We start from the raw sequence: 17317 nt of genomic DNA, 5'->3' as shown, positions 1-17317 counted from the left end.
AAAGGGTTCTTAGTGGAACTCCCTGCATGGGTTCTAGATGAAACCCTTGAAATACGAAAGGGTTCTTAGTGGAACTCCCTGTGTGAGTTCTCGATGAAAGTCTTGAAATACAAAAGGGTTCTTAGTGGAACTCCCTGCGTGGGTTCTAGATGAAAGTCTTGAATTACAAAAGGGTTCTTAGTGGAACTCCCTGTGTGGGTTCTAGATGAAACCCTTGAAATACGAAAGGGTTCTTAGTGGAACTCCCTGCGTGGGTTCTAGATGAAAGTCTTGAAATACAAAAGGGTTCTTAGTGGAACTCCCTGTGTGGGTTCTAGATGAAACCCTTGAAATACGAAAGGGTTCTTAGTGGAACTCCCTGCGTGGGTTCTAGAAGAAAGTCTTGAAATACAAAAGGGTTCTTAGTGGAACTCCCTGTGTGGGTTCTAGATGAAACCCTTGAAATACGAAAGGGTTCTTAGTGGAACTCCCTGCGTGGGTTCTTTGTAGAACCTCTCATGGGGGGTTCTGGGTGGAACCTTACACACACAGTTCTTTATAGAACCCTCAGAAGACAAGACGGTTATCAGTGAAAACCTTTGAAAAGGGATGTTTTTAGAACCCCCTGTGTCAGGTCTAGATGAAACCCTTGAAACTTGAAAGGGTTCTTAGTGGAACTCCCTGCATAGGTTCTAGATGAAACCCTTGACAAACGAAAGGGTTCTTAGTGGAACTCCCTGTGTGGGTTCTAGATGAAACCCTTGAAATACGAAAGGGTTCTTAGTGGAACTCCCTGCATGGGTTCTAGATGAAAGTCTTGAAATACAAAAGGGTTCTTAGTGGAACTCCCTGTGTGGGTTCTAGATGAAAGTCTTGAAATACAAAAGGGTTCTTAGTGGAACTCCCTGTGTGGGTTCTAGATGAAAGTCTTGAAATACAAAAGGGTCCTCAATCTCGTTACCTTGCGTAATGACAATAAAGCTGATTCTGATTCTGATTCTGATTAGTGGAACTCCCTGTGTGGGTTCTAGATGAAACCCTTGAAATACGAAAGGGTTCTTAGTGGAACTCCCTGCATGGGTTCTAGATGAAAGTCTTGAAATACAATCAATCAATCAATCAATCTTTATTTATATAGCCCTAAATCACAAGTGTCTCAAAGGGCTGTACAAGCCACAACGACATCCTCGGTACAAAGCCCACATACGGGCAAGGAAAAACTCACCCCAGTGGGACGTCGATGTGAATGACTATGAGAAACCTTGGAGAGGACCGCATATGTGGGTAACCCCCCCCCTCTAGGGGAGACCGAAAGCAATGGATGTCGAGTGGGTCTGACATAATATTGTGAGAGTCCAGTCCATAGTGGATCCAACATAATAGTAAGAGTCCAGTCCATAGTGGGGCCAGCAGGACACCATCCCGAGCGGAGACGGGATGGTGCAAAAGGGTTCTTAGTGGAACTCCCTGTGTGGGTTCTAGATGAAAGTCTTGAAATACAAAAGGGTTCTTAGTGGAACTCCCTGTGTGGGTTCTAGATGAAACCCTTGAAATACGAAAGGGTTCTTAGTGGAACTCCCTGCATGGGTTCTAGATGAAAGTCTTGAAATACAAAAGGGTTCTTAGTGGAACTCCCTGTGTGGGTTCTAGATGAAAGTCTTGAAATACAAAAGGGTTCTTAGTGGAACTCCCTGTGTGGGTTCTAGATGAAAGTCTTGAAATACAAAAGGGTTCTTAGTGGAACTCCCTGTGTGGGTTCTAGATGAAAGTCTTGAAATACAAAAGGGTTCTTAGTGGAACTCCCTGTGTGGGTTCTAGATGAAACCCTTGAAATACAAAAGGGTTCTTAGTGGAACTCCCTGCATGGGTTCTAGATGAAAGTCTTGAAATACAAATGGGTTCCTAGTGGAACTCCCTGTTTGGGTTCTAGAAGAAAGTCTTGAAATACAAAAGGGTTCTTAGTGGAACTCCCTGTGTGGGTTCTAGATGAAACCCTTGAAATACGAAAGGGTTCTTAGTGGAACTCCCTGCGTGGGTTCTTTGTAGAACCTCTCATGAGGGGTTCTGGGTGGAACCTTACACACACAGTTCTTTATAGAACCCTCAGAAGACAAGACGGTTATCGGTGAAAACCTTTGAAAAGGGATGTTTTTAGAACCCCCTGTGTCAGGTCTAGATGAAACCCTTGAAACTTGAAAGGGTTCTTAGTGGAACTCCCTGCATAGGTTCTAGATGAAACCCTTGACAAACGAAAGGGTTCTTAGTGGAACTCCCTGTGTGGGTTCTAGATGAAACCCTTGAAATACGAAAGGGTTCTTAGTGGAACTCCCTGCATGGGTTCTAGATGAAAGTCTTGAAATACAAAAGGGTTCTTAGTGGAACTCCCTGTGTGGGTTCTAGATGAAAGTCTTGAAATACAAAAGGGTTCTTAGTGGAACTCCCTGTGTGGGTTCTAGATGAAACCCTTGAAATACGAAAGGGTTCTTAGTGGAACTCCCTGCATGGGTTCTAGATGAAAGTCTTGAAATACGAAAGGGTTCTTAGTGGAACTCCCTGCATGGGTTCTAGATGAAAGTCTTGAAATACAAAAGGGTTCTTAGTGGAACTCCCTGTGTGGGTTCTAGATGAAAGTCTTGAAATACAAAAGGGTTCTTAGTGGAACTCCCTGTGTGGGTTCTAGATGAAACCCTTGAAATACGAAAGGGTTCTTAGTGGAACTCCCTGCGTGGGTTCTAGATGAAAGTCTTGAAATACAAAAGGGTTCTTAGTGGAACTCCCTGCATGGGTTCTAGATGAAAGTCTTGAAATACAAAAGGGTTCTTAGTGGAACTCCCTGTGTGGGTTCTAGATGAAACCCTTGACAAACGAAAGGGTTCTTAGTGGAACTCCCTGTGTGGGTTCTAGATGAAACCCTTGAAATACGAAAGGGTTCTTAGTGGAACTCCCTGCATGGGTTCTAGATGAAACCCTTGAAACTTGAAAGGGTTCTTAGTGGAACTCCCTGCATAGGTTCTAGATGAAACCCTTGACAAACGAAAGGGTTCTTAGTGGAACTCCCTGTGTGGGTTCTAGATGAAACCCTTGAAATACGAAAGGGTTCTTAGTGGAACTCCCTGCGTGGGTTCTTTGTAGAACCTCTCATGGGGGGTTCTGGGTGGAACCTTACACACACAGTTCTAGGTAGAACCCTCCAAAAGGGTTCCAGGTGGAACCTTTATAAAAAGGTTCTACCTGGAGCCAAAAAGGGTTCTCCTATGAGGACGAGCCGAAGAACCATATATGGTTCTACTTAGCACTTTTATTTCTAAGAGTGTGGGATATGACCTTAACTGGCTCTGTGACGCAGCCCGTACTTTGAAAAACTCATATTGCGAAACCGCATCGGCCATTGAAATGAATTACAATCAATATTACAAACTTTTTGCCATGTACAGTTGAATGACGTTTCATGAAAGCAGAGTGTGTGTGAGCTAGAGATGTCCTATAATATCGGACTGCCGATATTATCGGCCGATAAATGCTTTAAAATGTAATATCGGAAATTATCGGTTTCAAAATTATCGGTGTCAGTTCCAAAAACTAATATTTATGACTTTTTAAAACGCCATTTTAAAAAGTAGAGAGCGCCAATAAACCTTAAAGGCACTGCCTTTGCGTGCCGGCCCAGTCACGTAATATCTACGGCTTTACACACACACACAAGTGAATGCAAGCATACTTAGTCAACAGCCATACAGTTCACACTGAGGGTGGCCGTATAAACAACTTTAACACTGTTACAAATATGCGCCACACTGTGAACCCACACCAAACAAGAATGACAAACACATTTCGGGAGAACATCCGAAGCACAACATAAACACAACAGAACAAATACCCAGAACCCCTTGCAGCACTAACTCGCTACAATATACACCCCCGCTACCACCAAACCTCGCCCCCGCCCACCAAATTAATGTTGATATTTACCTCAGAAGGCTGCAAATAGAAAAGAGGCATTCAATTTTTTATTAAAATTGTATTTAATATACCATTGAAGCCACACATTTTCAATGGGAGACAGGTCTGGACTACAGGCAGGCCAGTCTAGTACCCGCACTCTTTTACTATGAAGCCACGTTTATGTAACACGTGGCTTGGCTTTGTCTTGCTGAAATAAGCAGGGGCGTTCCCCAACCTTATCAGTATTTATTGCCACCTTTCCCATCCGCACCGTAACACAACAGAACAAATACCCAGAATCCCTTGCAGCACTAACTCTTCCGGGACGCTACAATGTACACCCCCCCACCCCCACTCACACCACAATCATGCCCTCCTCATGCTCTCTCAGGGAGAGCATGTCCCAAATTCCAAGCTGCTGTTTTGAGGCATGTTAAAAAACCCTAACCCTAACCCTAACCCTAACCCGGGGCATCACAACAAAATTAAGCATAATAATGTGTTCATTCCACGACTGTATATATCGGTATCGCTTGATATCGGAATCGGTAATTAAGAGTTGGACAATATCGGATATCGGCAAAAAAAGCCATTATCGGACATCTCTAGTGTGAACGTGTGCCTTTAAAAGTAGCGCCTGTTGCCAAGTGACGTGTGACATCAGCAAGAGAGCCAGACAGAGCAGCATTAGCCCAGGTGTGTTTGTTAGCTCCTGCGAGACAAAATTTCACTGGATCGTTACCTGTTGTTCATAAAAAGGACTAAATGCGTTTCGATGGCTGTCTTATGTTCTTACAAACGGGGTGTTGTAGGAGCGTATGCTTCTCACTTCGATCATTGATTTGTTGGTCATTACTCCCACATAGTAGTGGTACTGCAGGGGTGCTCACACTTTTTCTGCAGGCGAGCTACTTTTCAATTGATCAAGTCGTGGGGATCTACCTCATTCATATATATCATTTATATTTACTTATTTATGAAATATATGTTTTTGTTAACAAGTTAAAGGTGTTTAATGATAATGCAAGCATGTTTAACACATATAGTTAATATTGTTAACAACTTAAAGGTGTTTAAAGATAATACAAGCATGTTTAACACATATAGTTATTATTGTTAACAAGTTAAAGGTGTTTAAAGATAATACAAGCATGTTTAACACATATAGTTAATATTGTTAACAAGTTAAAGGTGTTTAAAGATAATACAAGCATGTTTAACACATATAGTTAATATTGTTAATAAGTTAAAGGTGTTTAAAGATAATACAAGCATGTTTAATACATATTGTTAATAAGTTAAAGGTGTTTAAAGATAATACAAGCATGTTTAACACATATAGTTAATATTGTTAATAAGTTAAAGGTGTTTAAAGATAATACAAGCATGTTTAACACATATAGTTAATATTGTTAACAAGTTAAAGGTGTTTAAAGATAATACAAGCATGTTTAACACATATAGTTAATATTGTTAACAAGTTAAAGGTGTTTAAAGATAATACAAGCATGTTTAACACATATAGTTAATATTGTTAATAAGTTAAAGGTGTTTAAAGATAATACAAGCATGTTTAACACATATAGTTAATATTGTTAATAAGTTAAAGGTGTTTAAAGATAATACAAGCATGTTTAACACATATAGTTAATATTGTTAACAAGTTAAAGGTGTTTAATGATAATACAAGCATGTTTAATACATATAGTTAATATTGTTAACAACTTAAAGGTGTTTAAAGATAATACAAGCATGTTTAACACATATAGTTAATATTGTTAACAAGTTAAAGGTGTTTAATGATAATACAAGTATGTTTAATACATATAGTTAATATTGTTAACAACTTAAAGGTGTTTAAAGATAACACAAGCATGTTTAACACATATAGTTAATATTGTTAACAAGTTAAAGGTGTTTAAAGATAATACAAGCATGTTTAATACATATAGTTAATATTGTTAATAAGTTAAAGGTGTTTAAAGATAATACAAGCATGTTTAATACATATAGTTAATATTGTTAATAAGTTAAAGGTGTTTAAAGATAATACAAGCATGTTTAACACATATAGTTAATATTGTTAACAAGTTAAAGGTGTTTAAATATAATACAAGTATGTTTAACACATATAGTTAATATTGTTAATAAGTTAATGGTGTTTAATGATAATACAAGCATGTTTAACACATATAGTTAATATTGTTAATAAGTTAAAGGTGTTTAAAGATAATACAAGCATGTTTAACCCATATAGTTAATATTGTTAATAAGTTAAAGGTGTTTAAAGATAATACAAGCATGTTTAACACATATAGATTCCTTTCTTTCATGAAGACAAGAATATAAGTTGGTGTATTACCTGATTGTGATGACTTGCATTGATAGGAATCAGACAGTGGTGCTGATAATGTCCGCATTTTCGAATGGAGGAGGAAAAAAGTCCTCCTTTCTGTCCAATACCACATGAAAGTGGTTGGTTTTTGGCATCTTATTTGTCCAGCTTCCGTACTCCTTTGTATACACTTTACAAGAAACACATTGTCGGCAAACTCCGTAGCTTGCTAGCTTGTGCACGCCAGCTTTCTGAGACTCTTATTTTGGTAGCGCAGGCAGGATGAAGCAGAGCTTTTTTATGAAATATATGTTTTTGTTAACAAGTTAAAGGTGTTTAATGATAATGCAAGCATGTTTAATACATATTGTTAATAAGTTAAAGGTGTTTAATGATAATACAAGCATGTTTAATACATATAGTTAATATTGTTAACAACTTAAAGGTGTTTAAAGATAATACAAGCATGTTTAACACATATAGTTAATATTGTTAACAAGTTAAAGGTGTTTAATGATAATACAAGTATGTTTAATACATATAGTTAATATTGTTAACAACTTAAAGGTGTTTAAAGATAATACAAGCATGTTTAACACATATAGTTAATATTGTTAATAAGTTAAAGGTGTTTAAAGATAATACAAGCATGTTTAATACATAGAGTTAATATTGTTAATAAGTTAAAGGTGTTTAAAGATAATACAAGCATGTTTAACACATATAGTTAATATTGTTAATAAGTTAAAGGTGTTTAAAGATAATACAAGCATGTTTAATACATATAGTTAATATTGTTAACAAGTTAAAGGTGTTTAAAGATAATACAAGCATGTTTAATACATATTGTTAATAAGTTAAAGGTGTTTAAAGATAATACAAGCATGTTTAACACATATAGTTAATATTGTTAATAAGTTAAAGGTGTTTAATGATAATACAAGCATGTTTAACACATATACGGCAGTTAATATTGTTAATAAGTTAAAGGTGTTTAAAGATAATACAAGCATGTTTAACACATATAGTTAATATTGTTAATAAGTTAAAGGTGTTTAAAGATAATACAAGCATGTTTAACACATATAGTTAATATTGTTAACAAGTTAAAGGTGTTTAAAGATAATACAAGCATGTTTAACACATATAGTTAATATTGTTAACAAGTTAAAGGTGTTTAAAGATAATACAAGCATGTTTAACACATATAGTTAATATTGTTAATAAGTTAAAGGTGTTTAAAGATAATACAAGCATGTTTAACACATATAGTTAATATTGTTAATAAGTTAAAGGTGTTTAAAGATAATACAAGCATGTTTAACACATATAGTTAATATTGTTAACAAGTTAAAGGTGTTTAATGATAATACAAGCATGTTTAATACATATAGTTAATATTGTTAACAACTTAAAGGTGTTTAAAGATAATACAAGCATGTTTAACACATATAGTTAATATTGTTAACAAGTTAAAGGTGTTTAATGATAATACAAGTATGTTTAATACATATAGTTAATATTGTTAACAACTTAAAGGTGTTTAAAGATAACACAAGCATGTTTAACACATATAGTTAATATTGTTAACAAGTTAAAGGTGTTTAAAGATAATACAAGCATGTTTAATACATATAGTTAATATTGTTAATAAGTTAAAGGTGTTTAAAGATAATACAAGCATGTTTAATACATATAGTTAATATTGTTAATAAGTTAAAGGTGTTTAAAGATAATACAAGCATGTTTAACACATATAGTTAATATTGTTAACAAGTTAAAGGTGTTTAAATATAATACAAGTATGTTTAACACATATAGTTAATATTGTTAATAAGTTAATGGTGTTTAATGATAATACAAGCATGTTTAACACATATAGTTAATATTGTTAATAAGTTAAAGGTGTTTAAAGATAATACAAGCATGTTTAACCCATATAGTTAATATTGTTAATAAGTTAAAGGTGTTTAAAGATAATACAAGCATGTTTAACACATATAGATTCCTTTCTTTCATGAAGACAAGAATATAAGTTGGTGTATTACCTGATTGTGATGACTTGCATTGATAGGAATCAGACAGTGGTGCTGATAATGTCCGCATTTTCGAATGGAGGAGGAAAAAAGTCCTCCTTTCTGTCCAATACCACATGAAAGTGGTTGGTTTTTGGCATCTTATTTGTCCAGCTTCCGTACTCCTTTGTATACACTTTACAAGAAACACATTGTCGGCAAACTCCGTAGCTTGCTAGCTTGTGCACGCCAGCTTTCTGAGACTCTTATTTTGGTAGCGCAGGCAGGATGAAGCAGAGCTTTTTTATGAAATATATGTTTTTGTTAACAAGTTAAAGGTGTTTAATGATAATGCAAGCATGTTTAATACATATTGTTAATAAGTTAAAGGTGTTTAATGATAATACAAGCATGTTTAATACATATAGTTAATATTGTTAACAACTTAAAGGTGTTTAAAGATAATACAAGCATGTTTAACACATATAGTTAATATTGTTAACAAGTTAAAGGTGTTTAATGATAATACAAGTATGTTTAATACATATAGTTAATATTGTTAACAACTTAAAGGTGTTTAAAGATAATACAAGCATGTTTAACACATATAGTTAATATTGTTAATAAGTTAAAGGTGTTTAAAGATAATACAAGCATGTTTAATACATAGAGTTAATATTGTTAATAAGTTAAAGGTGTTTAAAGATAATACAAGCATGTTTAACACATATAGTTAATATTGTTAATAAGTTAAAGGTGTTTAAAGATAATACAAGCATGTTTAATACATATAGTTAATATTGTTAACAAGTTAAAGGTGTTTAAAGATAATACAAGCATGTTTAATACATATTGTTAATAAGTTAAAGGTGTTTAAAGATAATACAAGCATGTTTAACACATATAGTTAATATTGTTAATAAGTTAAAGGTGTTTAATGATAATACAAGCATGTTTAACACATATACGGCAGTTAATATTGTTAATAAGTTAAAGGTGTTTAAAGATAATACAAGCATGTTTAACACATATAGTTAATATTGTTAATAAGTTAAAGGTGTTTAAAGATAATACAAGCATGTTTAACACATATAGTTAATATTGTTAACAAGTTAAAGGTGTTTAAAGATAATACAAGCATGTTTAACACATATAGTTAATATTGTTAACAAGTTAAAGGTGTTTAAAGATAATACAAGCATGTTTAACACATATAGTTAATATTGTTAATAAGTTAAAGGTGTTTAAAGATAATACAAGCATGTTTAACACATATAGTTAATATTGTTAATAAGTTAAAGGTGTTTAAAGATAATACAAGCATGTTTAACACATATAGTTAATATTGTTAACAAGTTAAAGGTGTTTAATGATAATACAAGCATGTTTAATACATATAGTTAATATTGTTAACAACTTAAAGGTGTTTAAAGATAATACAAGCATGTTTAACACATATAGTTAATATTGTTAACAAGTTAAAGGTGTTTAATGATAATACAAGTATGTTTAATACATATAGTTAATATTGTTAACAACTTAAAGGTGTTTAAAGATAACACAAGCATGTTTAACACATATAGTTAATATTGTTAACAAGTTAAAGGTGTTTAAAGATAATACAAGCATGTTTAATACATATAGTTAATATTGTTAATAAGTTAAAGGTGTTTAAAGATAATACAAGCATGTTTAATACATATAGTTAATATTGTTAATAAGTTAAAGGTGTTTAAAGATAATACAAGCATGTTTAACACATATAGTTAATATTGTTAACAAGTTAAAGGTGTTTAAATATAATACAAGTATGTTTAACACATATAGTTAATATTGTTAATAAGTTAATGGTGTTTAATGATAATACAAGCATGTTTAACACATATAGTTAATATTGTTAATAAGTTAAAGGTGTTTAAAGATAATACAAGCATGTTTAACCCATATAGTTAATATTGTTAATAAGTTAAAGGTGTTTAAAGATAATACAAGCATGTTTAACACATATAGATTCCTTTCTTTCATGAAGACAAGAATATAAGTTGGTGTATTACCTGATTGTGATGACTTGCATTGATAGGAATCAGACAGTGGTGCTGATAATGTCCGCATTTTCGAATGGAGGAGGAAAAAAGTCCTCCTTTCTGTCCAATACCACATGAAAGTGGTTGGTTTTTGGCATCTTATTTGTCCAGCTTCCGTACTCCTTTGTATACACTTTACAAGAAACACATTGTCGGCAAACTCCGTAGCTTGCTAGCTTGTGCACGCCAGCTTTCTGAGACTCTTATTTTGGTAGCGCAGGCAGGATGAAGCAGAGCTTTTTTATGAAATATATGTTTTTGTTAACAAGTTAAAGGTGTTTAATGATAATGCAAGCATGTTTAATACATATTGTTAATAAGTTAAAGGTGTTTAATGATAATACAAGCATGTTTAATACATATAGTTAATATTGTTAACAACTTAAAGGTGTTTAAAGATAATACAAGCATGTTTAACACATATAGTTAATATTGTTAACAAGTTAAAGGTGTTTAATGATAATACAAGTATGTTTAATACATATAGTTAATATTGTTAACAACTTAAAGGTGTTTAAAGATAATACAAGCATGTTTAACACATATAGTTAATATTGTTAAGTTAAAGGTGTTTAAAGATAATACAAGCATGTTTAACACATATAGTTAATATTGTTAACAAGTTAAAGGTGTTTAAAGATAATACAAGCATGTTTAACACATATAGTTAATATTGTTAACAAGTTAAAGGTGTTTAAAGATAATACAAGCATGTTTAACACATATAGTTAATATTGTTAACAAGTTAAAGGTGTTTAAAGATAATACAAGCATGTTTAATACATATAGTTAATATTGTTAACAACTTAAAGGTGTTTAAAGATAATACAAGCATGTTTAACACATATAGTTAATATTGTTAACAAGTTAAAGGTGTTTAAAGATAATACAAGCATGTTTAATACATATTGTTAATAAGTTAAAGGTGTTTAAAGATAATACAAGCATGTTTAACACATATAGTTAATATTGTTAATAAGTTAAAGGTGTTTAATGATAATACAAGCATGTTTAACACATATAGTTAATATTGTTAATAAGTTAAAGGTGTTTAAAGATAATACAAGCATGTTTAACACATATAGATTCCTTTCTTTCATGAAGACAAGAATATAAGTTGGTGTATTACCTGATTCTGATGACTTGCATTGATTGGAATCAGACAGTGGTGCTGATGTCCGCATTTTCGAATGGAGGAGGAAAAAAATCCTCCTTTCTGTCCAATACCACATGAAAGTGGTTGGTTTTTGGCATCTTATTTGTCCAGCTTCCGTACTCCTTTGTATACACTTTACAAGAAATACATTGTCGGCAAACTCCGTAGCTTGCTAGCTTGTGCACGCCAGCTTTCTGAGACTCTTATTTTGGTAGCGCAGGCAGGATGAAGCAGAGCTTTTATTGTGCAACTGTGCAGTCGGTCTTTGGAGTTTTGACGACATGTACGGCGCCAGAGTCTGTTGAAATAAAGTGTTTCTCGCCATCCGGTCGGTAATTTTAATGATCTGGCAGCAGCCAGCGTCATGTCAGAAGACCCTCGGGTGCCGTGAATGTCAATCAAGTGACGTCATAGTGAAGATTTATGATCGCTCATTTTTAGGACTATTTTTTTAATGCCTGGCTGGTGATCGACTGACATACCCTCCGCGATCGACGAAATGAGCACCCCTGTGGTACTGTGTGTGTAAACGTACATGTTGTGTCTGCGGTCCTCTCCAAGGTTTCTCATTGTCATCCCATTGGGTTGAGTTTTTCCCTTGCCCTTATGTGGGATCTGTACCGAGGATGTCGTTGTGGCTTGTGCAGCCCTTTGAGACACTTGTGATTTAGGGCTATATAAGTAAACATTGATTGAGGAAAAAAAGAGTCGTGACGCTGTTTACTGTTTGTCCTCAGCTTGTCTGCAGTTCTCCGGCTGCGCTCCATGTGTCACGTCTCAGATCGGCTTCAACTGCACCTGGTGCTCCCGCCTGCAGAGGTCCGCTGGAAAAAAAAAGCACACGCCAAATGTGAAGCATTCTTTCAAATCTGCTTCACAACTTCCTCTTCTTCTGCTTGGCAGATGTTCCAGCGGCTTCGACCGAAACCGGCAAGGCTGGGTAGACTACGGCTGCCAGGAGGAGGTTTGTACTCGCTGCTGATTGATCAGTCCGACCCACGCGTGAGCTGACCCCCCCGGTCCTCCGCCAGAGACGAGACCCGCGTTGTTTACGCGGACGCCACGTCACGGATGCGACGCTGACGCGACGCCACTTCTTCACGGCCGCCACCACTCCAGCTGCTGCCACGTCAGGCCAGCGGATGACCTCCGGTGTGACCTCCGTGCCTGTAGGCAACACTTCCACCGCCGAGAACCAGCCGACACGCGGCAGCAGCAGCGGGAAGAATGCGACGTCTACTCCTTGGTCCTTCACCAGCCGGCCTACAGGTCACTTTTCACACACTCCGAGAGCACTCAGACGTACATGCAGGCTTAAACTTACACTTCTGGACTACAGGCAAGCCACGCTGTTGTAACAACTTGGCATTGTCTTGCTGAAATAAGCAGGGGCGTCCATGATAACGTTGCTTGGATTGCAACATATGTTGCTCCAAAAACCTGTATGTACCTTTCAGCATTAATGGTGCCTTCACAGATGTGTAAGTTACCGTATTTTCCGCACCATAAGCCGCCCTGGGTTATAAGCCGCGCCTTCAATGAACGGCATATTTCAAAACTTTGTCCACCTATAAGCCGCCCCGTGTTGTAAGCCGCATCTAACTGCGCTAAAGGAATGTCAAAAAAACAGTCAGATAGGTCAGTCAAACTTTAATAATATATTAAAAACCAGCGTGATGTGGGCGCGCATGGAGTCGTATATCAACATGGACGGAGCTGCGTGAAAAAAGCCACCCGGCCTCTTCGCGTAAACTTACCTTAACCACTCGCTCATCTTTTCTTCATCCATCCATCCCTTCGAGTTAGCTTTTATGATGACGCCGGCTGGAAAGGTCTCTTTTGGCAAGGTCTTCCTTTTGAATATCACCATGGGTGGAAGTTTCTGGCCATTAGCATGGCAAGCTAGAACCACAGTGAAGGATGACTTCTCATTCCCTGTGGTGCGAATATTCACCGTACGTGCTCCCGTTGTATCCACAGTGCGGTTCACAGGAATATCAAAAGTCAGTGGAACCTCGTCCATGTTGATAATGTTCTCTGGCCGGATCTTTTTTTCAGCTATCTTGTTTTTACAATATGCACGGAAAGTAGCCAGCTTTTCTTGAAAGTCTTTAGGCAGTTGCTGTGAAATAGTAGTCCGTGTGCGGATGGAGAGATTGCGTCTTTTCATGAACCGGAAACCTGTCGCTTAGTAGGAGCCATTTTGTGGTCTTTACAGATGTAAACACACAAAGGAAATGAAACGTAATATCCGCGCGCTTCTTCTTCTTCTACCGGGGCGGGTGGTTGCTTACAGTAGAAGAAGAAGCGCTTCCTGTTCTATGGGGGCGGGTGCTTACCTTGGCGGTTGCTTGCGTAGAAGAAGAAGCACTTCCTCTTCTACGGGGAAAAAAGATGGCGGCTGTTTACCGTAGTTGCGAGACCGAAACTTTATGAAAATGAATCTTAATATTAATCCATATATAAAGCGCACCGGGTTATAAGGCGCACTGTCAGGTTTTGAGTAAATTTGTGGTTTTTAGGTGCGGCTAATAGTGCGGAAAATACGGTATATACATTATGGATCTAACATAATAGTGTGAGAGTCCAGTCCATAGTGGATCTAACATAATAGTGTGAGAGTCCAGTCCATAGTGGATCTAACATAATAGTGTGAGAGTCCAGTCCATAGTGGATCTAACATAATAGTGAGAGTCCGGTCCATAGTGGATCTAACATAATAGTGAGAGCTAGAATTCACCAAGTCAAGTATTTCATACATATATATATATATATATATATATATATATATATACATATATATATATATATATATATATATATATATATATATATATATGTATGAAATACTTGACTTGGTGAATTCTAGCTGTCAATATACTCATCCCCTCTTAACCACGCCCCCACCCCCCACCTCCCGAAATCGGAGGTCTCAAGGTTGGCATGTATGACATACGCTACTCTCATAACAACTAACAAGACATCATGGCGAAGCCAGAAGTCGAGTTTCTTAACATGGAGACATTCTCAATACTTTTCTTTTGTCGAGCACAAAGAAAATAACATTTTAGTTCAATGTAAGTTGTGTCTTGGATCAAAGATCCTATCTACTTAAAAGTTCAAGTTAAAGTGCCATTATGTTGCAGCTATTTAAAATAGTTTTGTCAATTTGTAACTAACCCAACACTGGTCACGACATATGTCAGTAGCTAAACTAAACTAGGAGCCTTTGTAACCTGTTTTAAAACGGTTCTATTATCATTTACATAGCAAATAGTATATTGTGATATATACCGTTATCGCAGGAGGCTGTTATATGTATCGCTATATAGACTTTTAGGCCCATCCCTAGTAGTTAATATATGTGTCAATGAAATAAAATATTGAGAATTTGTATTTCAAATGTCACTTGACGGAGACTATACTTCCAGACTTGCTCTCACACTTGTTGTCTTGTTTGGATGTGCAGTGTGTCCATTGTGGTCAAGCCCAGTTGGAGATGGTGGGTGGTCAAGTTGGGAGTTATTTGCCAGTCCTCTGCTAGCACATAGCTGAGTGTATACAGTGCCATGTTAAATACTACATAGTGTCCTCAATGTATGCGCGTGATTGGCTGCCATGTGTGCACGCCTCTCTGGCCTCACAGGCTTTTGTTGCGCTGGCCAAGCTCTGCTGGATGTTGTTGTTGTTGTTGTTGTTGTTGTTGACTGCAAATGGTATCGAATCTGTGCAATAATAACTGTTGTCGCAGCCATCGTGAAATAATTATTCTTTATTATTCCGTATATTGACAACGAATATTAACATGTCCTGCAATGATGTCTTAGTTAATATTTCTTTACTCCTTTTAGGATGAACTTACTAATATATTCATTGTTTTATTGTTGGGAATTACTTCCTACCGTAATATTTAAGTTTGATTATTCAATACATAGCAGCAATTAATGATGACACATGCTTGCGGTTTACATCAAATCAATCAATCAATCAATCAATGTTTGCTTATATAGCCCTAAATCACAAGTGTCTCTATCTAATATAATAGTGTGAGAGTCCAGTCCATAGTGGATCTAACATAATAGTGAGAGTCCAGTCCATAGTGGATCTAACATAATAGTGTGAGAGTCCAGTTCATAGTGGATCTAACATAATAGTGTGAGAGTCCAGTCCATAGTGGATCTAACATAATAGTGTGAGAGTCCAGTCCATAGTGGATCTAACATAATAGTGTGAGAGTCCAGTCCATAGTGGATCTAACATAATAGTGTGAGAGTCCAGTCCATAGTGGGTCTAACATAATAGTGTGAGAGTCCAGTCCATAGTGGATCTAACATAATAGTGTGAGAGTCCAGTCCATAGTGGATCTAAGATAATAGTGAGAGTCCAGTCCATAGTGGATCTAACATAATAGTGAGAGTCCAGTCCATAGTGGTTCTAACATAATAGTGTGAGAGTCCAGTCCATAGTGGATCTAACATAATAGTGAGAGTCCAGTCCATAGTGGATCTAACATAATAGTGTGAGAGTCCAGTCCATAGTGGATCTAACATAATAGTGAGATTCCAGTCCATAGTGGATCTAACTTAATAGTGAGAGTCCAGTCCACAGTGGATCTAGCATAATAGTGTGAGAGTCCAGTCCATAGTGGATCTAATATAGTAGTGTGAGAGTCCAGTCCATAGTGGATCTAACATAATAGTGAGAGTCCAGTCCATAGTGGATCTAACATAATAGTGTGAGAGTCCAGTCCATAGTGGATTTAACATAATAGTGTGAGAGTCCAGTCCATAGTGGATCTAATATAATAGTGTGAGAGTCCAGTCCATAGTGGATATAACATAATAGTGAGAGTCCAGTCCATAGTGGATCTAACATAATAGTGTGAGAGTCCAGTCCATAGTGGATCTAACATAATAGTGTGAGAGTCCAGTCCATAGTGGATCTAACATAATAGTGTGAGAGTCCAGTCCATAGTGGATCTAGCATAATAGTGAGAGTCCATAGTGGATCTAACATAATAGTGTGAGAGTAAAGTCCATAGTGGATCTAACATAATAGTGTGAGAGTAAAGTCCATAGTGGATCTAACATAATAGTGAGAGTCCAGTCCATAGTAGATCTAGCATAATAGTGTGAGAGTCCAGTCCATAGTGGATCTAACATAACAGTGTGAGAGTCCAGTCCATAGTGGATCTAACATAATAGTGAGAGAGTCCAGTCCACAGTGGATCTAACATAATAAGTGAAGTGAAGTGAATTACATTTATATAGCGCTTTTTCTCAAGTGACTCAAAGCGCTTTACATAGTGAAACCCAATATCTAAGTTACATTTTTAAACCAGTGTGGGTGGCACTGGGAGCAGGTGGGTAAAGTGTCTTGCCCAAGGACACAATGGCAGTGACTAGGATGGCGGAAGCGGGGATCGAACCTGCAACCCTCAAGTTGATGGCACGGCCGCTCTACCAACCGAGCTATACCGCCCCAACAATAATAGTAAGAGTCCAGTCCATAGTAGATCTAGCATAATAGTGTGAGAGTCCAGTCCATAGTGGATCTAACATAATAGTGAGAGTCCAGTCCATAGTGGATCTAACATAATAGTGTGAGAGTCCAGTCCATAGTGGATCTAACATAATAGTGTGAGAGTCCAGCAGAAAAGAAACGGCAGATCAACTGGTCTAAAAGGGGGGTCTATTTAAAGGCTAGAGTATACACATGAGTTTTAAGATGGGACTTAAATGCTTCTAGTAGTAGACACATTATCATTTAACAAATTGAGAGAAGGCCTTTTGTGAGTTCGGCTCAT

At 36.2% G+C, this 17317-nt stretch overlaps 1 protein-coding gene across 1 annotated transcript in view; it reads left to right on the top strand.

The window, feature by feature from the left end:
• plxdc2a (plexin domain containing 2a) overlaps positions 1-17317 on the top strand; it is a 35397-nt gene that overhangs the window by 14590 nt on the left and 3490 nt on the right. The window contains exons 7-9 of the mRNA XM_061979845.1: positions 12249-12330; positions 12415-12475; positions 12543-12780. Of these exons, the coding sequence (XP_061835829.1) occupies positions 12249-12330; positions 12415-12475; positions 12543-12780 (381 nt within the window). The remainder of the gene's footprint in view (positions 1-12248; positions 12331-12414; positions 12476-12542; positions 12781-17317) is intronic.

Source organism: Nerophis lumbriciformis, linkage group LG19 (assembly GCF_033978685.3).
Source record: "Nerophis lumbriciformis linkage group LG19, RoL_Nlum_v2.1, whole genome shotgun sequence".
Classification (NCBI taxonomy): domain Eukaryota; kingdom Metazoa; phylum Chordata; class Actinopteri; order Syngnathiformes; family Syngnathidae; genus Nerophis; species Nerophis lumbriciformis.
This window is presented reverse-complemented; position numbering and strand designations above follow the sequence as displayed.